Genomic DNA, 27891 nt, shown 5'->3' with positions numbered 1-27891 from the left:
AAATAAAATCTTTAATTAAAAAAAAAAAAAAGCCACAGAGGACAGACGCAGCCTCAGAGACCGGCCTCTCCCACCTTCCAGGGCACCCTCCCCAAACGCACTCACCGTAGCGCCTGGACAAGGTTAAGGTCAGTGAACTCATGTAACTCCACAAATGCATGAAGAACCTGGATATTAAACTCGTCTCTAGCAGGAAAAACAAAAGATGGGGTCGGGGGGGGAGCGGAAGTCAGACACCGAGCCTGAGAATCCAAGCCGTCCAGCCCCAGCCAGGCCCTTTCCACGCTGAGTTCCACGGTCCCGCCGCCTCCACACCCAGTGAGGAGGAAGCCCACGTCCCTCTGTCCGTCCCCATGCCTCTGTAACACCAGCCACTGTTCCCCCGCCCTCAGCCGCTTCAGGACAGAGCTCTCTTCGGGGACGGGGAGCATTCTGGCACTCCTGACCAAGCCGCTCTGCCACTGGCATCCCCCGAGGCCTTACCTCTCCCCCAGGTAGTCACCAATGGCGGTTTTGTTAAGGCCTTCCCCTTTGTACAAGAACTGGGCAATGTCTTCACAAGTATTCTTCAGCAGATCATTCTCTATTAAGAACTGGATCCCCTAGAAGACACAACAAGGATGCCAATGACACTCACCCTGGTGACCTCCAGGAAGGAGGGGAAAGGGCATAGGAAGGACGGGTGTGGGAATCTAGACGCGCAGGAGTATCTAATAAATACTGGGCAACGGACATGCAGGGTCAGGGGAGTCCCAGCCGGGGAGGGGCTGAGGACGTGACAATGGGATGTGTGCTCGACGGAGGGGCCGGAGCCGTGACGGACAGCACCGGGCCCCAGCTGAGCCCGCAGTCACCCCATCTTAGAGCCGAGGGCTCCAGCACCTCTCACTCACCTTTTTAGGGTCCATGTTAAACTTCTTCCTGCCCATGGCTACCTGTTTGTTCCTCTGCATGTTTTTCCTGAAAAGCAACCACCACAGCCATGTCAGTCCTCCAGGCAGTCGGGAGGCTGGGAGAGACGAATGTCGTTCCCACCTGCACCCACTGACTTGTAGGGGGTCTCAAAAGCACTATCAGGAGAGCGCGGGCATACTTAGGCTACGTGTGGAAGGTCAGCTGAAATCCGAACCCCAGCCCCACGTCCATTTGTTCCTTCTACCCCAGGGCTTTTCTTTTAACATGATTTTTAAAAAAACTTTATCCAGGTATCATGCACATATCACATAACAGACCCATTTTAATGGTACATCTGAACGATTTTTAGGAAGCTTACGAAGTTGTGCAGCCATCACCGTGATCGGGTTTAGAACATCTTTACCACCCAGCAAGGCTGTGCTGCATGAGCGAGAGGCTGCCCGCCCTGTGCCCGCCGGCCAGCATGCCAGTAAGTGCTGCCGGCCACGGCACGGGCGCGTGTGGCACACGACAAGAAGGTGCCATGCCGGGTCACCAACACCAGGGACCCCAGGCCCACTCTTAGTTCTGGGCTGTCTTCTTATCACCGAGTTGCATGTGTTCTTTACATAGATATTCTGGATACCAGCCCTTTTTCAGACACACTACTGCAAATGTTTCTCCTTGTCTGTGGCTCACCTGCCTATTTCTTTCCATAGTATCTTTAAGAGCAGAAGTTTTAAATTCTGATAAACTCCAATGTAACCATTGCTTTAAAGCTACAATTTTTTTAAATGTAAAGTTAAGAAAGCTATAATCCCAAACTGACAACAGAAAGCCTGGAAGTGATGAGCTGGCCCTTTTCGGTAGACCGCGCAGCTTCACTAATCTCTAATGGCACCGCCCACACCCACTTAAAATAACAAACTCAAATGGTCTTAGGAAGCCAGACTGGGGACTTAGGCTTAGAAAAATACAGACATGTAGTTGAGTTAGAAACAGCCCAGTTAGTGCATTAAGTACTTAGAAAACGGTCTGGGAACCCCATTCAAAACTAAACTCTGGAGGTCGCTGAGGCTTCACGCTGTTACCCTGCCAACGGTCCTCGTCACGTTGCACTGCAGGGCCCACGTCCACGCTCGGCTCCCAAGTCTAGGGGAGGCACAAGCAAGCCCCCTGTGGCCCCCAGACACAGCTGGGCGATCCAGCCTTCAAAAATGGTGCGAGTGGCGTTAAGCTTTTCCTTGACACAAAGGAAAAGCACAAACTCTGAAACGCAAACACCGTGGATAGCAGAGGAAAGAGACACCAGTTCACACAGTCATTTAAGGGCTGTTTCCGGTTTTGGGGGCCTTCGGAGTTCTCTGGTTCAACGTCTGCAGTAATGTGAGAGGCCCTCACCCGCTGGAGCCCCCGCACTGACGGGGGGAGGACGGAAAACATGGTGACGCGTGTGCGTGCTAGGGACCGAGGACAGAAAGTGCTCCCTCCGTCCACGGGCCGGTGCTCGGCGAGGCTGCAGCCACGCCGCCCAGCGACCAGCTGGGCAGACTCACCTTTCTTCTGCGGACCCGAGGTTTTCAATTTCATTAGCTACCTCTGCTATCTCGTCCTTGAGCCTCTACAAAACAGACAGCCCGGGGTTACCAGGAGGGGCCGGAGCAAGTGAGAGGAGCCCCTCTAACAGCTCACATAACTCCCTCCGTCCAAAAATAAGATAAAATAAACCAAAATGAAATAAAATAAGACAAACCAGAAAAAAAAAACTTTAACATTTGGAAAATTCATTTATTCGACCAATATTTACTGCGCTCCTACCAGATGGTACACATTCCAGGGAATCCACAGGTAAAAAAGGTAGCTCCTGACTTCAAGGAGTTTATGTCTAGGGAAGCTTTATAATCACAGACACTATGGAAGATACGTATTTTTCCACTGAAAGGTGGCTGCCTCGATCGGTCGATCAGAGCATCTCGGCAGCCTGCGAAGCGAGTGTGCTTGAAGAGTCAGGATGAATGAATGACCCACACACCCAGCCTGCCAGGCCAGAGGCGCTTGGGCTGGGACAACACTGCCGCCCAGCGGCGGGCAACGGGAACATCCAACCCAAGCTCCAGCCTACACCCCCGCCCTGCCACAGGTGTGGCAAACCCTCCGAATGGACAGTCCCGGTGAAGGGGGCTTCGAGTGAAGAACTGCTAAGATTTCCTAGCATTTGCCAGTGAAATAGGAATCCAAGAATTAGTGCAAATGATCAAATCACACTGAAGCCAACACTGGAGCCAGTCTTTCCACAGTCTGCAGCTTTGGGGTTCCAGGGTATGTCCCCTCCCTCCCCCCCCCCCCCCCGAGCTCCCAAATGTTTTACAAAGAATTCTACGAGAATAACATCTGCTGCCCCAAGGGCTAAAATAATCCAACCAATGGCTTCTATGACTTATGTCCTACAAAGCTTCGCAGTTACGCAAAAACACCTTCGAAACACTGATGAAACAGCGCTCGCTGGTGAAGCATCTCTAGGGAACAGGGCCTCATTTAACCCTGACAGCAACCTACCAACAGGTGCTTTCATTCTTATCTCACAGCTGAAGAGGCTGAAGTTCAAAGAATCCTTTTAGCTGAGATCACTCCTCTGGGAAGAGGCAGAGCCAGGACCGGACGTGGGTCTAGCTTAACCCGAAGCCCGCGTTCCAAGCACCTGAGCCCTCACCCATGCCCCACTCGGCAGTGAGAACCCTGCTTGGGAGTCAGGGGGCCTAGGGTCACCTTGTTCTGACAAGTGACCGACTGGGTGAGGGCTTCACAAACCAGCTAGCCTCAGCTTCCCTCTTCCCACCGGTGAAACCAAGGTGACTGTCAGGAACTACACTCTGCTCAGAGCTGGGCTAGGGTCCACCCAGCAGATGTCACGAGGAGGCTCTGCAGAACAGGACGTCCGTCACACCGCACCCGTCACCGCTGTGACCGCCTACCTGAATGTCAGCCAGTAGCTCCTGCTTTCTCCGCCGGATGTTCTCCAGTTCCTGACGCTCCTCTACAGTCAGGTCACTGGGCACTACAGGAAAGGAGGGAAAAGTTACTAAGAAAGCTTTACCTCACCAAAAATAAACAGACTCCAGAGACCACGAAAGGACAAGGACACCACGGAAGAAACCAGAAGCCCACTTTGGAAATGGGGACAGCTCTGGCCCCCATTCTCCCTCAGCTTCACCAAAGGAAGAAAGCACCCTGCTCACAGAGAAAAGCTCGCTGAAGGAGCACTTGCCATGGAAACAAGAGCGAACAGGCAGCCTGAGGTCGGACGAGGCCGGCCAGGGATAAGAGGGCACTGTCAGCTGAGCCCTGGCCGTCTTCAGCCCTGACGGCGGGGACACTTCAGGCCCCCCCGGTGAGCCCGTGTCTCGCAGCCTCAGCCCCCTCACTGGACCCCCGCCCCTGACCGGAACCCACTTCCACGACTCCCTGAACAACATGAACACTTTGTGCCATTTCTGGAGGCGGAGGGGGCAGACTAGACATGTACAGAGAAAAAAATCTAGAAGGATATACCCCAACTGAGCACTTAGCTCTAAGGACTGGGTTACGGAGACCCTGCTCTCTGCTTTACACGCTTCTGACTATGTTTTCACGAGCTCTCAACCTGAGAACAGTCACTGAGTTCCCGGTCACAGTTCCCACCACGAGGCACGTCCCCCTCCGAGGCTGCACCTCACCTGTAAGAACAGGGGCTTGGGACAACAGCCCCCTCAGAGGACCCTTCTGAACGTGCTGGGCAAAACCACGCGGTCAAAGGGGAACACGAGCACTCGCGTCTGGAAAACCCGGGCTCAGATCTGGGCTCCAACCCGCCACACACCACGTAGGGGCGGCCTTACACAAGTCAGCCCATCCGGGCCCCGCGTCATCAGCAGAAAAGCAGGCACACACCACCGCAGGCTGGTGCACGGTCGGAGTCCACCCGAGAAAGTGCCTCAGAGCCCACCCGGGGCTTCACGGGAGCTGCAGACTGTTGGGTCCTGTTTCCTTCTGGGCAAAAGCGAAAGGCACCGGTGTGGCCGGACGGAAGGGGCAGCACAAGGATGCTTCTAGACTCGGCAGGGGCCCGCACGAGTTAGAACCGCACCGTGAGATATGGCGGCCACCAAGCACCTGAAACGTGACTAGGCCAGATTGAGGTGGACTGTACGTATAAAATACACGCCAGACTTTATTCGAAAAGGTAAAATATCTCCTTAATGATATTTTATGTTGATTACACATTGAACTCATCACTTGATAAATAAAATATACTATTTTAATTGATCTCACGTGGGCTACGAGAAAGTAACGCTGCATTTTGTGGCTCAGACTACATTTCTACTAGACAGCATGGACCTGGGACAACAGCTCTGCTTGAAAGTGCAGGACCCACAGCTCTCCTTCTGTGACAGAGACTTTACTGCATTCAGAGACCAGTTACTTGCCCCAAATATTTCATAAAAATCATGGAAGACAACAACAGTGTAGAAACAACAGACAGTGAGGTCTACGGCACAGGTAAACTACCCCCATTAGATCAGCTGGCTTTTTTACATGGGCTGCACACCCAGCACGGAGCCCAACGCGGGGCTTGACGCCACAGCCCTGAGCCCCAGACCTGAGCCGAGACCAAGAGTTGGACACTCAACCGACTAAGCCACCCAGGTGCCCCTAACTTTTCTTTTTTTTACCCAGCGTTCCCCCGACCCTCCTCTAGAAAACTGTCTTTTAAACTTCCCCAAGATGCACTAAAAAATGCATTTGCTATCCCGACCCGATCTTCTCCATACACAACAGCACCAGAAATGTACCTTCTTCATGTGACAGCCACTGACATTTCCTATCATTCTAACCCTTCGTTTTCTTCACAGTGGCTGTGAAGGTGTCCCAGCCTAACTCAGGCTCTGAGTCCTACAGTAGGAAGCACCAACGTCAGAGGCTGGAGGGTTCCGGCGGACGACGGAAAGCCAGCCCAGGTCACCTTCTGACAGTGACCTCACTGCATCACTGGGAACTCAAGAGCTGCCTGAGCAGCTGGGCCAGTGACAAGTCAGCTCTAGTTGGAGCGAACGCCACTCTGAGAAACAACACAGACTCCGTTCTCGAGAAAAGCACACACACTTAAAGGAGTTTATTCCAGTTTTTCCGGATTTCACAGAGCAGATTTTCTAGTCCATGAAGACTAGAAGATCCCTTTCAGAAATCATTTCCTCAGGTTCTAGGAGACAAATATTCATTCTAACATAACATGGTTTTGAAAATTTGAGGCAAAAGTTCATTTTTAATAGCTGTTCCATGGGGGAGAATAACCAGGCTGTGCTTGTGAAGCCAGAGACGGCTTAACCAGACCAAAGCGTCCCTACCCAAGCGGAGGCGAGACTAAGGCCCTCGGAATGAGGCTGATGAAAAACAGACCCAGCACGTAGAAAATTTACATCTCAAGACTTGCTGTGCGCCCCGAGAAACCAATGTGTCTCATTCCAGATTGGGAAATCTCTGTGGTTGCTTTCTTTCGAGAACCTCAGCACCCACCCAGTCCAGGTTAGCATTCACACATGACCATTCTTCGAGGTCACAATCCAGTTTCTGTGTTACAAGTTCAGAACGTAGAGCCGTGCAGCCGATCCTCCACCTGCCAAGATACTATTTTAGAAACAGTAAAGGAACTTTTTAAAAGCTATAAACCTACAACATCAAAAAGTCCAGGGAGAGGACCGACTGGCAGAAGAGATTTCAACTAACTTCTGGGACAGACAGAGCAGAGTGTCAACTCCTCCTGGAAGGCAAACTCTGCGGGCGCAGGGCCCTCAGGTGCCCATCACGGCCGTGTCTGCAGAGCCCGGCACGGTGCCTGACACAGCATAGGCTGTGAATGTCTGTGCCCTCGGCCTAACAAAACAACTGAGCGGGCAGCTGAGCCGGGAGACCTGGTACTGCCCTTACAGCAAAGTCGGTTCACACCCAGCCAGACGAAAGCAGAGCCTCACTACACACGAGGTCCGCCCCACACACGGAGCTCCCACTTAACCTACTATCCATTGCATCTTTCTTACACCCACAGAGATGGCGGAACCTACAGGCCAAATGAGAACCAGCAAGGAAGGGAACAGAAAACCCACCCTGGAGCAGAACTAAAGAAAACTTCAAAAGAACAGAAAACTCTGGAAAAGGGACAGTTAAACAATACACTCCTGGAAATTAAGCCTATTTTTGTCCGTCGGCCTCCCCCTATCAAAAAGGGGTTAAAAGATAAAGGTGAGGCACCTGCAGAATAAAGAGCAAAAAAGACTTGAAGACAGAAGCAGAAATGGACTCGCTCAGGAAAACAGTCATTGTAAAAATTCAGAAGTTGGAGAATTCAAGATGACCCTAAGGCCTCCGTGAGCAGGAAGAGAAAGGAGGCGGCCGGTGCAACAGGGGACTGGGGGACAGAGGAGCGGCTTTCGAGGGTCTAAATAAAAATGACTTCGACCCTAGAATTAATTCGCAGTCATTGTGGAGGACAAAACAGAATCATTGCAGGCACAGGAGGACTCAAAGTTTAGCTCCTTCAGGAGGAGGAAGATGCGCGCCCAAGGACGGGGAAGGAGCAGCCCCAGGAGCCCGAGGAGAACACACACGCTCTTGTGCGTGGACAGGGAGCCGACCAGCCGCCCGCAAGCAGCTCATCCCAGCGAAGGCACGGGAAGACAACGGAGATGTATTTATAATATGCGGAGGCACCACGGGGCCTTCTCTCAACAGAATAAAGAGGATCACTGGAAACAGAGCAACAAGTGAAGGGCATCATGAGCCAGCCCCCGCCGACAGCGTTCAGGGGAGGCGAGAGAGCAGAGTGCACTGGTCAGTGCTGGGAACGCCTCCCGAGAGAGCTCCAGGCTGAGCAGCAGGTACATCCTTGTAGGTGCTGTGCACGCTTGTCAACTTCTAGAGTCAACCTGCAGACGCAGCGTGAAGGCTAATCTCAATCACGCCTTACCGTTGTTGAGGGCCAGAGCCAGGGAGCAAACGGAAAGGTTGGGGGGGGGGGTCCCCACGGCGCCTGCTTACAAAAGCAGGGACAGAAGTAAAAGATCAACGAACAAGAAAATGAAGTTGTAAATATGCATATGGAAGTTCCAAAAGTGAAAACAAAGGCAAAAACTGATAAACCATCAAAAATGGACAGCAAGAGTGTGAAGGAGAATGATGTGACGTGGAAGAGGTCAAGAGACCATCTCCAACTTGATAAAATCATCAGTGGGATGAGAATATTAATATGCACTTGGCAGCATCTACCACAAGATAAAAGCCAGAAAAAGTTAATTACTAGCGGTTGCTTCTGGGGAATGGGTCTGGGAATAGAGAGATGGGTCCTATGAATACCTGTTTTAAAAAAAATACACGTAGGTACTACTGCATTTTTTAAAGAGATTTTATTTATTTATTTATTTGAAAGAGAGAGAGTGCGCACAAGAGAGCCTGAGGTGGGGCCGGGCAGAGGGAGAGGGAGAAGCAGGCTCCCCGCTGAGCAGGGGGCCCAGGGCGCCAGGACCAGGACCTGAGCCCTCCAGGTGCCCCGGTAGTACTGCACTTTTAAAATGAAAAATAAAAATGTTCATCTACGGTTCCTAGAAAAGACAGGCCTTCTACGTCCTGGCGGTCAGAAGGAGGCAGCGGCTGGCTAATTTGCAGTGAGAATAAACAAGACGTGTATTCACAAATGCTTCAATGCGGTCTCCTGACATTAACCACAGGATCTCTAAACCCCCGCTGCATTCCACCCTTAGCCACCTTAAATCATGGCGCTGCTTGCCTTAGGGTTCAGCAAACCATCTGAGAACTTCTTTTAAAGAAGGGCAGGTTTCCATCTCACCTTTCTAGAGTTCTTCCCTGAGACCAGGAAAAATCCAGCACCCTAACACACATACCTACCGTGCTTAAACTCATGGAGGTAAGGTCACCTCGTCACTTCAAGCCCTCACTCGCACTGCCCAGGAGGAAAGTAAATGCCATGGAGAAAATGCTTCACTTCACTTAACAGCAGAAAGAATCAAAACCGTGGCTGGAGAGGGAGAGGGGTGAGGGACCCCCAGGATCCCAGGATCAGGCAGGCCGAGGCCGGGGCAGGAAGGGAAGGCACAGCTGCGCGCACCAACCCCCCCCCCCCCCCCCCCCCGTGCCTGAAAAAGCAGCCTGGGCCCCAGGAAGGGCACGTACCAGTGCCGTGGCTTTCGCTCGAAGCCATGAGGGTTAAACTGTAGAAGCTCGGCTGATGGGCCAGATGGCAAAGAAACAAACAACTCCCCCCTCCCCCGGCTGCCACGCGCTGCAGCCACACTTCTGTGCCAGGAAGCCGGCTAGGCCCCCTTCTCCCGAAAAGAATGGCAACCAGGGAGGCAGCAGCCCCAGTACAAAAGATGGGGAGCAGAGTGCCTGGGGGTCTAGAGGCCTCAGGAATTCTCCTGCAAAGGTTAATTTACAAGGTGTCCCCCTTCCAGCAAGGGGGCCAGTCCAGTCCCTCCTCAGTCCCTTGCAGGGGTTCCAGTTCAATGGACGGGATTAGAGTGCAGACAAGGGACCATTGTGCTCAGCTGTGAATAGAAAAGCCACACAAGGGAAGCTTCCATTTATTTCTTTATTTAAATGTTGCTCTGCAGATTTTACCAGTCGGCAGAAGCCCAGAGCTGAAATGTGCTCCATCCAGCACATACAAAGGAGGACTGTCTTAAAGGGACAGCTCCCATAAACAAGCACATGGCGGCAATCAAGCTCCGCTCAGCTGCTCCCCTTTCGGCCGCTCCCCACCCCCACCCTCCACCCCCAGCAGCCAGGAGCAGGTGCCCAGCGATCCGCCATGAAGTTCAATCGAAAAAGCAGTTCTTCTGAGAGCAGTTTCTGCTCAGCAGGAACACAGGCAGCCGCCTGCCAAAATGGACCACTTAGTCCTACATCCCCGGGAGTGTTAAGGATGTGCTTTGGGACCAAGACACCACTCTCAGAGGTCATCCAGCAATACCAGGTCCCTCTGCCTAGCTCTAAAACACACCACTTGCCTTGGTTTTCCAACCGTAATCATCAACCATCGCCCTTTTTACATATAGCCCCTGCCTTTCAGTGGATAAGAGGGGTCCAGATTTAAACCAGCACAGGAGGGAAATGTTTTAAGAAGTGAGGCCAGGAATCTAGAAAGGTCCTTCCTTTCCCCCACTCCTGGAGAAGGTAAACAGACAGGAGAGAACACCCTAGTCCAAGTTCCCACCCGGGCCAGGGAGGGCATCAGTGTCCAGACACTCTCCTGGCTCTCCGGTGCACCGGTACCAGAGGTACCCTGTGGAATAAGCAAGGCCAAACCCTTTACAGACGTGTATGTTTTATGAAACTGAAAACACACAGCCTCAGACACCTAACCGTAAGCCCCAGCTGAAATAGAAGCAGCAGTGGCAAAGTAAAGTACCAGGCTTTCTTATACCCTCTCTAGAAACTGCTACCAGCTCTAGAGAGAACACAGCTATTTACAAACAGCTTTCGGGCTCAAGAGTGCAAATCTGGGAAAGTGTTTGGGAGTGAAGTCCAGAGACTTAAAGGTCAAAGGGCCTGCATTTACCAACCTTGTACTTGTGCAGATCCTACCAGTTAGATGCCTCAAGCTGCCCCACCCTATGGGGGTGAGTCATCTGGTCTCCCAGGAAATCCCAGTGACTTACAATGTGAAAGATTCAAGAGACTAGACAGAACTCAGGCGTTGGAGACCAACATTTAGCAAACTTCCACAAAACTCTCCATTCCAAGCTGACGTTGGTATACCTGGGGGATAAGAACGCAACCAACATCCACAGCATCTCTCAGGTAAAGGGCAACACAGGGATATGGAAAACAAACAGCTGTAATGACTAAGGAACTGCAAGGAAAGCCTCAGATTCAGAGACAGGCCTCAGGACAGCCAGCATGACCAGAGGGCAAGGCAGGGAAAACAAGAGCTCACAGACAGGACCAAAGCCCGAAACTCGGTGGCACCATGAGCCAACAGTGCCTACGATCACGTCAGACCTTTATAGAAAGTCTGCAAACTTTAGAAAACCAATGACTTTTCCTTCCTCCTAAGTCAAGACCATGGCAATCCTTTCTAAAACTGAATACAGTATTATTCCACCTCGAGAAGGAAGGAAAGCCTGACGCCTGCTACAGCACAGATGAAGCTTGAGGACAGAATGCTCAGTGAAATCAGCCGGTCATAAAAGGCCACATGCTGTAGGATTCCACTCCTGTGAGGTCCCCAGAGCAGCCAAATTCCAAAGACACAGAGTAGGATGGAGGCTGCTAGGGGCTGGGGGTAGGGAGCTGGGGAGGTGGTGCTGACTGGGGATGGAGTTTCCGTTTTCCAAGATGGAAACTTCTGAAGACTGGTTGCACAACACTGTGAATATCCATAACGCTACTGAACCGTATGCTTAAAATGATAAATTTTATTTTGCATGTACTTTACCATAATTAAAAATAAACTAAACATACAAAAAGTTAATAGCAGTATCTTGACTTCCTGATTTCTGCTTACTGTACTCGTCTCCCCTGACACAAAGTATCTCACCACCAATTTATGGCCTAGGAGATTTTATTTTTTTAAAAGATTTATTTATTTATTAGAGAGACAGGTGGGGAGAAAGTGGAGGGAGCGGCAGAGGGAGAGACAGTCTCAACCAGACTCTGAGCTGAGTGCAGGGCTCGATCTCATGACCCTGAGATCACGATCTGAGCCGAAACCAAGAAGCTCAACTGACGGAGCCAGCCACCCAGGCGACCCCGCCTCGATTTTAAAGGAATTTGCGTACAAATTGTGGACCAGAAAGAGTGAAATGCTAGTGAAATTAGCATGTGGCTCCCATAACTGATATTCAACACAGAGAAGCCAGAGGCTCCTTCTAGCAAACTGCCAACGCGAAAATTTACTCTTCCAGTTTAAATTCTTTCCATATAAAAGCCACCCAGTCTCCTACTTAGGAGGAAAGACAGCTACATTAATGATTTTATTACCATTTTCTGCATCTTTAAGAAAAACTCTGTTCTCACCTCAGTCTTGGAGCCGGCTCATCTAACCACTGCCTGAATGACTCAAGCCTCCTTAGTCCAGAGGAGAAGCTACCTGGGGTTGGGGGCGGGAGGGGGGACACCTGCTGGGGGCTTTCCTCGCCTAGGTAGTTCTGGGGTCTCAGGCCAACCACCACCTCACGCTGCCCCAAATGGAATGGGCCTGTCAACATCACAGCCCTTCTCAAATGAGAGAACACGTATGATACAGCCCCACAGATGCCCAGCCGGCTCAGTCGGTGGGTGATCTCAGGAATGTGAGTCTGAGCCCCACGCTGGGTATAGAGATTACTTAAAAATAAAAGCTTTATTAAAAAAAAAAAAAAAAAAACAACCCAAACAGCCCCATAAACTGTTTTAGAAAAAACAAGGTATTCTATCATCTTACCTTACACACAGAAGGGAACTGACACATTTTATCTAATAAATCCTAAAACTCCAGCAGTAACCAGCCAACCAAAGGGAAATGAGGTCGTAGTAAAAGGGACAAAGTCATAATATTCTATCCTAAAAGTTTGGTTTAGAAAAACAAAATTAACATCTGCTTTCAATTAAAGGTAAAAAACTAGAAAACAATCGTTTAAAAACCCGCTCCACCTTTTCTAAAGCCTGGCAGTGGTAAGATCTGATCCAGCTGCAGTTTTGCAGCAGGATTCTTCCTGGCATTCAGACTTCCAGTCTCTGTCTGCAAAGCTGTTTTTGGAAAGGATCACAGGAACGGAAAGCAAGAGCTGGAAGCAGCTCAACAGGGGAGAACCATTTTCTCGCCTGGCCTCCTTGAGACGGAGGCAGAGTGCTCAGCTCTCGGGGAAAGCCTGGGAATTCCCTACCCCACCAGACAGACCAAGTCATCTGTGCTTGCCCCCCTTTCTCCTGAGGGAAGGGACTCCAGACCCCCCTCCCCCAGCTGCAGTCACCCTCCGCTCCCTCCCGCCGCACAGCTGTGCGGCCACACCCCTTTCAGTCCAGAACAGGGGCTGGGGGGGGGGGGGTGGGAATAAGTCAGTTCTCTCTCACTTCACCTGTTCCTAAAACCTATTTGTATGCCAGCTCTTCGTAAAACCCTTCATTTTTTGGCACACTAAACCATTCTCGGTCCGTCTAATCACGGGAATGGGCCCCTAGGATCAAATGAAATGTGCAATTCCAACTCCTTTTCTGGGCGTATTGCTGAAAGGAGGGCTACCCAAACCCAGGAATGGTTCCAAAGTACTCAGAGTCAAACAGAAACTCACAGGGTGGGTCCAGAGGGGAGAGGATCGCCCTGAGTCTGTCTCTCTGCTTCCTGCTGTCACTGAAGCAGGGCCACCAAAATTGGTGATCGGCTTGTTCCTAAACCTCAGGCCTAGAAGAAACCACACTGAATATTTGAACATCTACCTCCAAGGAGCCAGTGGAAAAACCCTAGGAGGGGAGAGCAGAACGCAAAACCACAAGGCAGTCATGCAGAGAGCCAGCCGCTGCGCGCACCTGCTCGGCGGCGCGCACCCGCTCGGTGGCGCGCACGGTGGACAGGCTGGCAGCAAAGCATAATAGAGCGGGGTCCGCATACTCTGCAGGATGCTCTCCACGCACCATCCACCCGGCCTCTTACCCAAGGCGTGTCCCCTCTCCTGCAGCCCCCGTCAAAGCCTGGGAAGCTGGCAGCTCTCCGCTTCAGAGGCCATGGTGGGCTGACACGGCGACCGCAGCGTCCCAGGCTCCCGGGTGCCCCCACTGCCCCAGGTGGACGGAGGGATGGAGCAAGCACAGCATGTGTGCCGGCACAGCCAGGGCAGAGGAGGCAGCGAGGAAACAAAAGCCAAGTGGAAACCGAGGGTGGAGAGGGCGCCGAGCCTGGCGGGGACAGAGATGGCCGCAGAGCTGCCGCCCGGCTGACACTTGGCTGTGCCGCTCAGCTCAGCTCCTCGCAGGCGTATTTCCATGAATGCAATCACAGCCGGCCCCTCCTACTACCCCCCACGCGGCCTCCCGGGGGAGGGGTGCACCGTCGCCTGCAGACTGCACTTGCTTTTTTCCCACCCCGGGAAGCAGACGGCGGATGGCGGCTGTACGGGGAGGGTGTTAACCCTTCCTTTAGGTGCCCTCTCAGTACTGAGTGGATAAGCCACGGGGCTGGCCCACGGGGGGAGGCTGTTCCATCACGCTCGGCGCTGGGCCACCCCCTCCTCTTGCTCTGCACCCCAGGAGCAGGCGGTGATGCTGACCAGGCTGCCCTGGTGCTCTGGGGCCCCGCGTCTCCACACAGGTGTGTTCCGGCCTTTCTAGCAGAGGGCTGGCCTCCCACTTGGTCACCAGAGGCGGCAACATCACATTCCAGCACATTCTGGTTAGGAGGAGCTCAGTGGGCTGATCTCGGGACAATACCATAAGGTGGCCGGTGACAAGAAACCTCACTGCGGCCCCAGAGCAGCGACTCCCAGCTCAGAGGGCCCAGGGACAAGCCAAGGGTACCGTTAGACACACAGACTTGGCCCCCCAGACCCCGGGACGTGGGTTCCATGTTAGATCGGAACATGCGGCTGCCTTTGACGAATAAGGGAGGAGACATAAGGTTCTAAAAGCAAGTGCTGAACAGGCACAGAGGAAAAAGAGAAGAGAGACCGTGACACCAGATCAGGGCTCTCTGACCCCAGCACAGCTGACCTTCTGGTGGGTCACTCTCCGTCACAGGGGCGTCCTGCGCAAAGCAGGATGTTGAGCTGAGAGCCCCCACCACCTCACCTCCAGATGTGACAACCAAAAGTGTCTCCAGACACTGCCAGATGTCCCCTGGAAGGCAAAGCTGCCTTGCTTAAAAACCACTGCTCCAGGGGCGCCTGGGTGGCTCAGTTGGTTGAGCGACTGCCTTCGGCTCAGGTCATGATCCTGGAGTCCCGGGATCGGGTCCCACATCGGGCTCCCCGCTCGGCGAGGAGTCTGCTTCTCCCTCTGACCCTCTTCCCTCTCGTGCTCTGTCTCTCTCATTCTCTCGCTCTCAAATAAATAAAATCTTAAAAAAAAAATAAAAAAAAAAACCACTGCTCCAGATAAACAACAAAGGAGAAAACAAACATCCCCACACCCTCCCCGACTTCCAGTCTTCAGTCCTGAGGAAGCTGCTGAGAGGAGGCACCCCTGCAAGGCCTGGCCCCAGCCCACCCCTCGCTGTGCTAACACGGGCTCCGAGCCCTGGGGATCCCCCGTCACAGGATGGGGTCACTAGACCTCACCCAAATATCCCAACCCTGTGGCCCCAGCCTACGTCTTTGAAGAAACAGCCCTAATGTGAACAATTTTATTTTTGTGTCAAAGCGGCAGTTCTCATCTATAAGAATCATACCAGGTCTATGAGAAAGAAACCTTAAAATTATTTATGAACTCTTTGTTTTAGGCTGCAAAAGGAAACCAGCTTTCAACGGAGGTGTAGACTGCGAGTCCCCACCTAACACACTCCCGCCATCTAGTAAGCCACCCGGCTCCCACCCGCCCGCCGGGGGAGGGTCCCCCTGGCACCACAAGAATTCTCACTCCCAGCCTCTCTTCACTTCCTCCTTGTGTTTAGGGGCTCATCCTCACCATCCCTCAGGAGCCACCACTCACAGGAAGACTCCGGGGCCACGGTGGCCAGGCTCCCCTCCCAGCTTTACACGAGCTGGCTCACCTAAACATCTCAATCCGCGCTGCCTCTCTCTGTCTGCTCGTGCGGTTTACCATCGGGCGATGCACTGTCCTACCACCGGTCTCATCTGTCCAGCAATATCTCCTACTCTAAGTGTAAAACCAGGGCTGTGTCCCCTGCTCTGAGGCAACATTACTGGGTTTTACACAAATACACACACAGCAGGGATTTACAGATCCCAGCAGGTGACTGCTGACCTCTCACCTCCTGTGCAACACGCAGTCAGAATGCACCAGGCTCACTGCGCCTCACTTTACCACACCCTTTACCAACTACTGAGCAATCAGAGGATCTACAGCTGGGCTCTACCTGCAGTGTGGGAACCTGGGCAAAGGTTCAGCTTGAATCCGGGCCGTAGGCGGCTGGGAGCAAAGCCCACAATAGTCAATTCTCAGCACAGACAATACGACCCAAGACGTGAGCAGACAAGAAGTGAGAGGAAAAAGCTACCAGCAGAAAGTCTGCACTGTGGCCCTCCTCGGGTATAAAGAAGACAGATGCTAAAATAAATAGCCCCATAATCAAGCTCATGAAATCACAGTGATCAAACACAAAGACCATTTGCAGGCTAGCTAGTCATCTCAGGAAATCCACCAGGAGAGAGAATAAAAGTTTTTAAAAATGGTTTTCTCAGACTGTTGTAAATTCAACAATCTTAAAAAAAAAAAAGTGTACCACCCATAAACGAGGCACCCTATTAGTTACTGTAGAAGATACAGAGATGGTTAAGACACAGTTTCAGCCCCCAAAGAGCTTACATGCTACTATTCCCTTCGAAGGAAAAAGCATCAGGCAGGTCCATGCGAGGACACTGGCATCAGGTGCTGGCCCCGTACCAGAGGGCTCCACACAGGAGCTGAGGCTGGAGCCTGCTCTGAAGGTTGGAGCCAGCAAGGAGAGGGCACTCCAGGCTGGGGAGAGTGACAGTAGCACAGGGGAGCGGGGAGAACACTCTGGAGAGGTGAGGAGAAGCTGGAGCCACACTGCGTCCTCTGACTCTGACATGAAGACCTCTGGATTCTGCCCCTCCCACTGGCTCCCAGTGGCTCCCAGCTCCAACCAGCATGCTGGGTGTGACAGCGCTCCTGCACAGAGCTCACATCCTGCCCTGCTCCCTCCCTTGAGGCCTCAGGCACACAGAGCCAGCCCCCCGGACCCGGACCCTCCACCAAGTGCGCAGGGGGAGTCTGCAGCACTTCCTCTCTTTGAGCCATAACTTCTGAGGTGGAGATAAATTCAGATCTTTGAACTCATCAAGGGCGCAAGCGTGCTAATCCTCGGCACGAGGCGCTGCCAGCCCCCGTGGACCTGGGCAAAGGCCCCGCGCACCAGCGCCCATAACGGGCAGAGAGCCTGGTTCGCCATCTCCCCTTCTTGTCACATGGCAACTGAGGCACAGACCTCTAACAGTTGTACTCCACTCCTGACACTTAAACGTGCTTAATTTTTCTTTAGTAAAAGCGAGAAGCATAAATACTTCTTGCAAGAGGCAAAGACTGACATCTGTTCCCATGGAGAAGGGCCTGAAGATCTCTTGAGAGAGCAGTTTCTCCTCTAACCGCAAAGCAGAAAAACCTGGCTCCCAGAACCAGACACTGACCCTTATCGGAGCTGCCCAGGGTCCAGAGGAGGTTTTCTGCAGTCTGAGAGAAGCTGAGGAGGGCCTGGAGGCCCCGGCCTGGGCACCCACCTTCTGCATCCCGGCCGGTCGTGGCGGCCACTCACGGGCAGGGCGAAGCTGGGGCAGGCACAGAGGGCCCAGCCGCGGGAACGGGGGCACCCTCCCAGCGCCAGCGCAGGCCCAGGGCTGTATGCGCTCTGTTCTGAGAGGCTGCTCTCGGGGTCCTCCACCTCCTGCCCTTGCAGAGGGCATGGCCGAGTGGGGAGCAGGGCTGCAGGGAGGACAGCAATGAGGCAGCAGCAGGGGGTGGACCAAAGCTCAGTGCCACGTTCTCTGCCCTTCAAGACCCCGGGGGGCACTTCTCCTTCTCCAAAATGAGCTTGGGAGGCGATGTGATCCCTAAGGGAGTGGTGGGTTTGGCTGTGAACTCCTGACACCAGGAAGGTCTCTGGTGGCCTTCCTCCAATACAAACAGATCCTCACCTCTTGGCTGTTATCCTGGAGGGTATGTTGTGATTGGTTTCTCTGGACAAATGCCCTTCTACCCCCAAACCCTCAGAGCCAGCACGTGCCCTGCCAGCCTCTCACACGGGCAGGACAGAGTCACCAGGAAAACAAAGGGAGACCTGAGCAGAGGTGGGAAGACCCCAGCAGGAGAGGTCTCTCAGTGTATACGTCACAGGTCCTAAAAATAATACATCACCAACAAGATTTTTACAGAAATGATACAAATGAAGTGATAATAAAGTTCTTATGAAAAAGTTTATATATGGATAGTCCGGAAAAGTGTGAAGGAGAAAAAAGGTGACGTGAGGGAGTCACTCCTGGAGACTGATGCGCGAGGCTCGGTGACGGGAGACGGCACGAGGGACGCTCGAGAGATGCTGACCCACCTGGTGGCGCTTCAGGTCACACGGTCTCAGGAAGTACAGACACACAAATATAAAGAAAGGTGGGATTTTCAGCCCATGGTGGTGGGGCAATAAGCCAGCAAGCCACTCGGGGGAAGACTAAGCTGAATGCCTACCTTATTTATATCAACATAAATTCTAGGTGAATCACAGATTTTAATGTAGAGAAAGAAACCATCAAAATTCTAGGGGCGCCTGGGTGGCTCAGTCAGTTAAGCGTCTGCCTTCAGCTCAGGTCATGATCTCAGGATCCTGGGATCAAGCCCCGCATCGGGCTCCCTGCTCAGCGGGGAGTCTGCTTCTCCCCGCTTATGTTCTCTGTTGTTATCTCTCTCTGTCCCTGTCTCTCTAATAAATAAATAAAATCTTAAAAAAAAAAAAGAAACCATCAAAATTCTAGAATAAAGCACGATGACTATGGTCATGGTCTTGGAGAGTGTGTTTCCTGCATTAAAATGAAAGGCTTCTGAGTAGAAAATGAAGCCTGGCCAGCTAAAGGTAAACAGCCAGGACAGCAAATATGCAAAGCATGTGCCAAGGGTCAGCTTCTTCAATTCACAGGGAGAGCAGCATGAAGCCCAGTAAGACAAAGACCAACACCACTGGCAAAGGACACAAAAGCAGATACGAGAGAAAAACACACATGGCCAAACACGGAAAGATGCTTGAACTCTCTAAAAACAAAAAATTTAAAATGTGCCAATTAGAACATGAAGACCATACTGCTCTCCATCAGTCGGGCAGAAATTAAATGTCTGATGACACGGGGGACCCTGACAAGGGCGTGGGGCCACATGGGCGGCCAGGGGCGTGTAACCTGGCACCACATTTCTGCCCTACCAAAGCTCAAAAGCCACGTACCTTTCCATTCAGCACTTCCATTTACGAACTGACCCAACCGACATCCCCCGGAAACTGCAAAAGTTAAAAACTACTTAAACACTATGTGGTCACGAGAAAGAGGGAGCTGATCTGTGAGTGATTGTCTAGAAAATTCTCTAAGACATACTCAGTGCGACAGGGAACCACGGAACAGCAGGTGCACACACACACAGACTCTGGGAGGGACGTACCTGAGGCTGGGTGCAGACCCTCCTCAGAGACGAGCGGTGCGGACGCCTCACGGTCTACCTCTATGAATATCAAGATCCGTAACTAAGGCAACGCTTTTTTGTTTGTTTGTTTGTTTGTTTTTAAGGTTTTATTTATTTATTTGTCAGAATGAGAAAGAGAGAGAGCATGAGCAGGAGGAGGAGCGGCGGGGAGAGGGAAAAGCAGGCTCCCCGCTGAGCAAACAGCCTGACACGGGGCTCCATCCCAGGACCCCAAGTTCATGACCTGAGCCCAAGGCAGACACTCAATTGACTGAGCCACCCAGGCGCCCCTCAGGCACCGTTTTACATTGACGTTTCTATTCATAGAAAATACGGACATGCCACCAGTCATTTACCCCCAAATATTTGCTAAGATTGATGCCTAAATACTTCTTTTGTGGAAAAAGCACACTTGGATTCTGCTCAAATGCCTTCTTAGTGCCCGCTGTAACTACACCGTTCTAAAGTGGTTTCATATGTGGGACTCCATCTGAAGTCTATGCATCGGTGTCCTGAACTCTTTTTTTTTTTTTTAAAGATTTTATTTATTTATTCATGAGAGGCAGACAGAGAGAGAGAGAGAGAGAGGCAGAGGGAGAAGGAGACTCCCCGCTGAGCAGGGAGCCCGATGCGGGACTTGATCCCAGGACCCTGGGATCCTGACCTGAGCCGAAGGCAGACGCTCAGCCGACTGAGCCACCCAGGTGTCCCGGTGTCCTGAACTCTTAACAGAAAATACAAAAAGAAAAGAGACTTTAGACACCAGAAAGAAAAGAGATGCAGAAAAGCCACTGACTAGGAAAAGAAATTTACCGCCTCGTTCCCAAGTCAGAAGCTGAGCTTTCGTGACTGCGCTGCGTGGGGGGGAGGGGTGTACTGGGGTGCGTGCTGACCCCCAGCAGAGCTGACCCGCCTGTCTCCACTTCCCCCAGTGTGTCACCTGCACCTATGGAGCCAGGCACAGCACATCCTCGGGAGACGCACGCGGGAGGTCACGAGACCGCCATGCCCTCGCAGTGCTCTTGAACGTGAGCTCCTGGCTGGGTCTGACATCCCTCCGGGAGCCGTGCTGACACCGCACGGTGGCAGAGCTGACTGGGCTAGACCCGGTCACTGCTGAGGCTGTCCGAGTCCGAGACCACACTGCGTTTAGGGACCGTCCCAGCTGCAGCTCCTCAGAGGGCAACCAGGAGCGCCAGCGCAGCCGCAAGGGTCTGTTTCTGACAAGGAGATCTCAGCCAAGTGGACAACAAACAGTAGAGGAGCGGAGGGGAGAATGACGAGAATCTTGTCACACTGCCTTCGGAGCGTTGTCCAGACGCAAGGGAAAAGTGAGGACCTGGAGGTCCAGCCCTCCATTCCTCAACCAGAAGCAAACTGCAGGCAGGTTCCACGGCCCCCACCACATACTTCAGTGAACCTTCCAGAACCACAGAGGTTGCTGACAACACCTGGAACGTCCTCGCCTCCACTGACCACCCTGTACACTGATGAGGGCCCTTAAGGCCCAGTGCTGGGCCTGCCAAGACCCCCAATACCTGCCTTTTCTTTCGACCAGTGCTGGCTCCTGAGACTATCCTGTCTGCTGCCTCTGTCGCACCCGCACCCGCCTGCTGGACTCGGGGCCCTGTGCTTCCGTAAGAGGGGACTTGGAGGCTGCGGAAAGGCTCAGGTGACAGTACAAGTCCGCTTTCTCAGAGGAGCAGAACCCAAGCCTCGTTTCTGCTCACCTTCGTAAAAAAGGAAAGGGCAGTTCGGATCCCCTCACGACGACACTATGAGCGTTCATGTCCGGTGTGCTCACAGGGGGGCCGACGAAATTCGGACCAGAGCGAGTCCCCTTCAACACCTGTCACAGCGGATGGTGAGGCAGGTCTGCAGGGAAGCGCTCCTGCTTCAAAATAAAGATGCCACCGTTTTGACTCTGCAAAATACAAACTCAACCCCCAGGGAAGGGAGCGAGAACTATCTGTGGGAGTATTCATTTCTAGTTACGGCACTTTAGCTTTCCCCTTCCTGCGTGCCTCACGCTAAGCAGTTTGCCCACCACAAGGCTGGCACAATCATGGGAATGCACTACGAGGACAAGGCCAGGCGGTGAGTCAACGGCAGGGGTAGTATTTTAGTGGTCACCTGGGAATCCAGTATCCTGGTGGGGAGGCACTCTACTTAATTCTATCCCACACATCTTCCTATAAATAATAGGATTTTGGGGCGCCTGGGTGACTCAGTCGTTAAGCGTCTGCCTTCGGCTCAGGTCATGATCCCAGGGTCCTGGGATCGAGGCCCGCATCGGGCTCCCTGCTCGGCGGGAAGCCTGCTTCTCCCTCTCCCACTCCCTCTGTTTGTGTTCCCTCTTTCGCTGTGTCTCTCTCTCAAATAAATAAAATCTTTAAAAAGAAAAACTTTAAAAAGTTTGGTATTTCTGTTCGCCAGCATCAGTCAGAAAATATTTTATAAAAATATACCACTGATAATGTCTACCCCCCCCAAAAAAGACACATGCAAAAAAATAAAATATTTGCATGAGCTTTATGGAGAAAATTGTAAAGCTCTGTGGAAAGACATCAAAGAAGACCTATTTAACTAGAGAGATAAAACTAATGGACAGGGGCGCCTGGGTGGCTCAGTCGTTAAGCATCTGCCTTTGGCTCAGGTCATGATCCCAGGGTCCTGGGATTGAGCCCCGCATCGGACTCCCTGCTTGCAAGAGGCCTGCTTCTCCCTCTCCCACTCCCCCTGCTTGTGTTCCCCCTCTCACTGTCTCTCTCTGTCAAATAAATAAAAGCTTAAAAATAACAATAATAATAAATAAATAATAGGATTTTACACTCACATAGAATCTCACAGCTTAAAATGTTTCTTTTTTGTTTCCGTTTTAATTTGGACTCAACAACAAAGTCCAGCTATCAACTTTGCATATTTCCTGACAACGAACGAGGCACTGTTACCTCCAGTTTTACGGACGAGGGAGGACTTACTGAGCAGACACACTCTACTAACAGACAGAGCCCAATTCAAACTCACTGGCTGAGTGCTCAGCTCTTTATTTTCTCTTACTGGAATAATCAGATTCACTTCAGCTCAACATTTATTGAGTATCTGCCCAGGCCCATCCTGTGCTCGGAGCTCAGATTTAAATAGCTCCAGCCCCTGTCCTGCACAGAACACCAAGGCCAGAGGGGGAGGCGCACGGGCCTGGAGCTACAGCACCTGCGGCCACTGGGGCCATGCACACGCGGGCCTCGGAGGACGCCCGGGGACACCAAGGGGGCTCAGATAGGTCAAGCCTCTGAGCCAGGACTTGGAAGGACACATGGATTCTCCAAATGGAGAGGCACAGACCAATGTGGACACACATACCAAGCAAGGCAAGGAGGCCGAGAAGCGGGTGGGTGCCTGGGGCCAGGGCCCAGGATGCATCAGGACAGGGCCGGCACCGGAAGAGAGCCCAGCACCAGCCTGCGAGGGCCTCGTGTTCTACCCGCCAGGGAGCTTGGCTTCCAGCCCAAAGGAAAGGCTCAAGGGCGAATCAAGGGGGACTAAGCATTGAAGAAATCGGATTAGTGCAGCAGGAAAACATCTCACTTCTTTAGAGACATTTTTCAAAACCCCCACTTACCCTTTCCCGGGCGTGCTCTTCGGGTCCTACGGACCTAGGAAGGGCGGCTCTGTGAGGAATGTAAAGCTGACGCTCATCCCGCCCTGGGATCTTGGGGACCTGCCAGAGCCAAGTCCATTTGCTCCCTTGACTTTTACGCCTGCCCGAGTGCCATTTCTGCATCTCATTGTGATCCCTCCGGGACCTGTTTTAGCAGCAGTTTAAAGGGCAACAATGCTGGCCTCCCGAGTCCCAGACAGATGCCAGGACAAAGCGCTCCTGGGAGGGTTAGGGAAATGAGAGCGGCCGGCAGTCCCTGAAGGTGACTCATTCCAAGCAAAGCTGCCCAGGAATCCTGTCTCCGAGCTCTAAGTCCCCAGCCCCAAAATGGCGCCCCACTCTCGTCGCAGCCAGTGAACGGTGCATGTTGGATGTCAGGGCCTCCAGGACAGCTGGAGGCCGGTGACACAGGACCCCCTGAGTCGGCCTCTCAAGTGACTCTTCCGTGGGGCCTCCTGGTGGGTCTGAGGCCAGGCTCCCCGGGAAAGACCAGCAGCACGCAAGGGGGAATGCGCGGCACGGTGACCAGCGGTCACAGTCTGCTCGGGCCAGGCTCACACCTACTGTCCTGAATCATCAGTAAAGCATCCTCTCCCTCTCTCAAAAGCATCCCCTTTCCCACGAGAGGCCTTGCCTACTGTGGACTCACCCGGCGGACACAGCACCTCCCGCGCGGGTGGCTCAGCGCTAACACAGAACCGCCTCTCTTCACTGCCCCCTCTCCCGTGCACAAGTATTATCATAAGCACCTCTGTGCCCCTCTCTCCCCGAGCCTGTCACACGTGCTACAGCCTTCCAAGTCACCCCATGGATATGGTCCAGGATAAGCTGCACTTAGAGGTGAAACTTGAACATGTATTTTATAGCGAACCCGATAAGGAAAAGCATAAAACTGCTCCCCAAAACTTGTTATAACTTTCCCAAAATCTACCTTGAAATATTGCATAATATTTACTTCAAACTTACTCATACCATTCGTTACTAACTACAAAGCAGTACACATTTTACTGTTCTGTCTTAATGGCATTAAAACATTGCCATCTAGTGCGGGCGTCACAAAATAGACACACATCCACGCGCAAAATTGCTGTGACTTACGAGGGTCCAGAAGCCCTGACTCAAGGGGCTCCCACAGTTCTTCTGCAGGGTCCTTAGGGATTTATAAGCCCCCCAGTTTGTCATCCCTGCCCTCAGAGCTGTCTGCCGTGTGGGTGTGGAAAGGATAAAGGAAGTTTACAGACACCACAGGGCCCTCCAGTCTTTACTGACACCGAAAAAGGAAGGTCAGACAAACCCTGCACATTCCCTCCGATTCACTCGGCTTCATCAAGACGGGTGCCCAGCAATGCTGTCAGCCTGGGCTCTGTGACGCCCCCACTTTTCACCGTCACGCTCGGTCTGGGTGCGTGTGACCGCAGAGCTCCGGGCGGACTGGACTCCGAGCCAGGAAACGCTCACGCTATCTCTGCGGACTCGGGCTCTGCGGAGAAGCACCCAGGGTGCTCTCTACTGAAAAGCCGAGGCTGGGGCCGGGGGGGGGGGGGGAGGCCGGGGAGGGGGGCACTTCTTTGGTTTAAAAACACACTGAGTTACACACAGGCACACACAAACCTCAGCCCCCGAGCCCCTGGCGCACTCTCCAGTCGTTCTCCTGAAAACACTGAGGAAGAGCCAGAGTCTGGGCGGCTGCTCCTTCCCGAAAGGCAGTAAAACTGTCATCACAGGAGGTCACATAGCGATCAAGAGCCGCAACCCCCACTCGGGGCACCCAGGCGAGGGGGACAGGGACTCACCATCCTCCGTGGTGGTTGTAAGGACCATCTTTCCCGTCACAGCAGGACCCTGGAGGTTGCTGGATGTTGTTCTTCAAAGGAGCACTGGACAAAGTGTCCCTGGGCGGGGGTGGGGGGGCCGGGTGGGGCCGGACTACCTGTGGGCCGTAGGCCGCCACCAGGACAGCTCAGCGCTCCTTCCTGAACTCCAGAGCCAATGAGCCTCCAGCGGCAGAGGCGTCACGGCCACCACCCAGTTCCTGAAGTCAAGCCCAAGGAGTAGTTAACCGCCTCCTCCCTGGAAGCATCTTGGGCTTGAGTCTGAGGACTCGCTGGCGGCACTTGCGCTCTTTCCTCAGATTCAACCAGAGCTATGGACAGAGCTAGGTGCCATTTCTCTCTTCATTTTGCGAGCACTTTCTTAGAATAGAATCACGTAGAGTCCCAGCGCTCACAACAAGGTGACAGCACATTTCCAAAGAGAATGACTAAGAGATCGCAATCATTATGGTATGCTATGAGGTCACAGGCTAAAAGGAGAAGGCAGATTTTAGAGGGGGGAGAAAAAAAGCCAAGGGTAACATTTCCAATATAAGTTCAATTTCATCTCCATTCTATTTCTACTGTGTCGTACCAAACTGTTTGTTTCCGCATACTCTTATTATATTCAAGATACATGTTTGTTACTGAAACCAGATTAACAAGGGAGGGAAAAAGCCTTAATCCCATCACGTAGAGATAACCACTGATGAAATTTTGATATATATTATTTATATTCTTCCAGATATTTGTTTTTTTATTTTTTATAAAGTTTTTTTAAAATTTTATTCACTTTTTTTTGAGAGAGAGAGAGAGAGAGAATGACAGAGAGCATGAGAGAGGGGAGGGTCAGAGGGAGAAGCAGACTCCCCGCGGAGCAGGGAGCCCGATGCAGGACTCGATCCTGGGACTCCGGGATCATGACCTGAGCTGAAGGCAGTTGCTTAACCAACTGAGCCACCCAGGCGCCCCTCTTCCAGATATTTGTTCTATGTAGTATTATATTCTCATTCTGTCTCCGCCTCTCTCTGTGGACACACACATTTACAAATATACCTTATATCTCAATATATCTTCTATGTGATCATATAATAATCATGTTACATAATACATAATAGACACATATTTCTCTCTCAAGATCTATTAATATTATCTCAAGAGGTAAAGTATACAGAGAGAAATACATAGAGAAACAAAAATTGGATATTTTACATGCTGTTTTATAACCTCCCATTTTTCACTTATGACATTTTTCCATGACTGTAAATGGAGACTTGTCACATTTTTTATTATCCATGATACAGACTATTTAACCAATCCCCTGCTGTAAGACTTTTAAGTGGTTTCAAGTTCTCCTGCCAATCTCAACACCCATGTGCACACACTCCGGCCCGTCTTGGATCGTCCCCTGAGCAAACGTTCTCAGAGCAGAGCTGCCGGCATTGTAGCTACAGCCCCCGTGTGCTCATGGGAGGGACTACAGGGTCCCCCGCCTTACAAGTGACAAAACCATGCGTGCCTAGGGTATCACTGCTGTAGGGCACGTTTCCTGGGTGCTCGCTTTGTGCCCATGGCTGACTCACCTAATCCCGAGAGCCCCCTGTGAGGGGTTCTCTTCAGCCCTGATTCGTGGAAGGGGACACTGAGGCCCAGAGGCGTCACACGGCTTGCCTGAAGTCCGAAACCTATTGAACCAAGGAGTCTGGCTGCATGGCCCATGCTCTGGCTGGCCCCCCCGCTGGACCCCCTTCCCCCTCCCCCCACCGATCCTGGTTGTGAGGGCCCTTCCCACAGCAGGTGTGCAGGAGGCCTGGGCCTGGTGCCAGGGCTAGTCTCTGATGCCAATCCCAGCTTTTAAGAGGTCAGGTCCCTTCTACTTTCCACATACTGTCTGTCGAGCAGTAGAGTGCCTCTCTGGAACAGATGCCCAAAGGCAGGCCCGCCTGGCCACCGGGCACAGACACGTGCCGCCTTCATAGACACTGCCCAGGTCTGCCACCTCCCTGACAGGACCAACTTCATTTCTGCGAGTCTGAGCGGTGAAAAATGGCTTCTCAGTGGTTATAGTCTACACTGACCTGATGACTGGTGGTGTGGATGATTTTTTTCAAGAGTTTGTGGTATTTCCTCTTTTATGAACTGCTTATTCATATCCTTTACCCATTTTTCTATTGGTTATCTTTCCTTATTGGCTTGTAGATTACGAATTCTTTGTATTAAATGTTGCAACCTTTTCCCACAACCTGTCACTTGTTTTTATCAGCAGGTGTGGTATCTTTGCCTTATGGAAGTTTCTATGTGTTAAAGTAGGTCTGTAATCTCTTCCTCCACTGGCTTCTCTCGGCATTCACCGAGCACACAGTGTTGGGCACCCCATGGAGTGTCAGGGACCGGAGGTGCACCAGAGGACCATAGCACCCACCCTTAGGACGCTTACACTCTACTGGGAGCCGGGGAGAGCAGGGCAGAGAGGAGCAAAATATATGTATGGTAGAAGAGAGATGCTCCGTGGGGTTGGGACGGGCACACGGTCAGGGCTGGCTGGCTGCTCCTGGCCGGGGCAGCTGGGGCACAGCCAAGGGTAGCCGGAAGGGAAGGCAAGGCTGGGGGGGGGGGAGGGTCGGGGAGGGACTGTCAAGGGCCTTGTTGGCTATTTTAAGGACTGCTCTCCACCATGGCTGAGATGGGGAGCCACCACCAGGGGTTGGAACAGAGTGAAGGACCTGACTCCGGCTGCTGGCTAAGAACAGACTGCAGGGCAGCAAGGCCAGAAGCTGGGAGGGTGCCACCATCTTCCCGGCGAGAGATGATGGCGGCTGACACAGAAAGTGATCCGATTCCTGTTCTATTTACTTCTAAGGCAGAGCCAAGGACTTGCCAATGGATTCCACGCGGGTGTGAAAGAAGTCAAGGACGGCCCGAACCCTCTGGCCTGCGCAGGTAGAAGAATGCAGACGCCATCCTCCGGGTGGCCGGCCGCCCACAGGGCCCCCACCCCACCCCCTAACCCCCGGCGCAGGGTGCACGTCAGCCTCCCCACCCGTCCTGCTCTGCAGCTCTGGACCTCACGACTCTCAGCCCGGCCCCACTCCGCACCGCTGCGCCCCCTGCCATGCCGCCCAGTTCACGTCTCAAAAGAGGGCTTCTGAACGGCTC

The 27891-nt window shown here is 52.5% G+C and overlaps 1 protein-coding gene across 10 annotated transcripts in view; it reads right to left on the bottom strand.

The window, feature by feature from the left end:
• The window catches only part of CYTH1 (cytohesin 1), a 78912-nt gene that overhangs the window by 16862 nt on the left and 34159 nt on the right, over positions 1–27891 (bottom strand). For 7 of the 10 annotated variants that reach the window (XM_025859568.2, XM_025859563.2, XM_073886098.1 and 4 more), the window contains 5 exons: positions 3867–3949; positions 2451–2515; positions 894–960; positions 484–602; positions 106–186 (listed from right to left, as the gene is read on the bottom strand). In XM_025859568.2, the coding sequence (XP_025715353.1) occupies positions 106–186; positions 484–602; positions 894–960; positions 2451–2515; positions 3867–3949 (415 nt within the window). Of the gene's footprint in view, positions 1–105; positions 187–483; positions 603–893; positions 961–2450; positions 2516–3866; positions 3950–4769; positions 4793–13570; positions 13590–24717; positions 25113–27891 lie in introns of those variants that run through there. The other 3 variants (XM_025859567.2, XM_073886101.1, XM_025859570.2) reach the window with 3 other exon arrangements.

This window comes from Callorhinus ursinus, unplaced genomic scaffold (assembly GCF_003265705.2).
Source record: "Callorhinus ursinus isolate GAN/ISIS: 27379988/994484 unplaced genomic scaffold, GSC_fseal_2.0 scaffold68, whole genome shotgun sequence".
Lineage (NCBI taxonomy): Eukaryota > Metazoa > Chordata > Mammalia > Carnivora > Otariidae > Callorhinus > Callorhinus ursinus.
The sequence above is the reverse complement of the archived record's forward strand: the minus strand, read 5'-3'. Positions and strand labels throughout refer to the sequence as shown.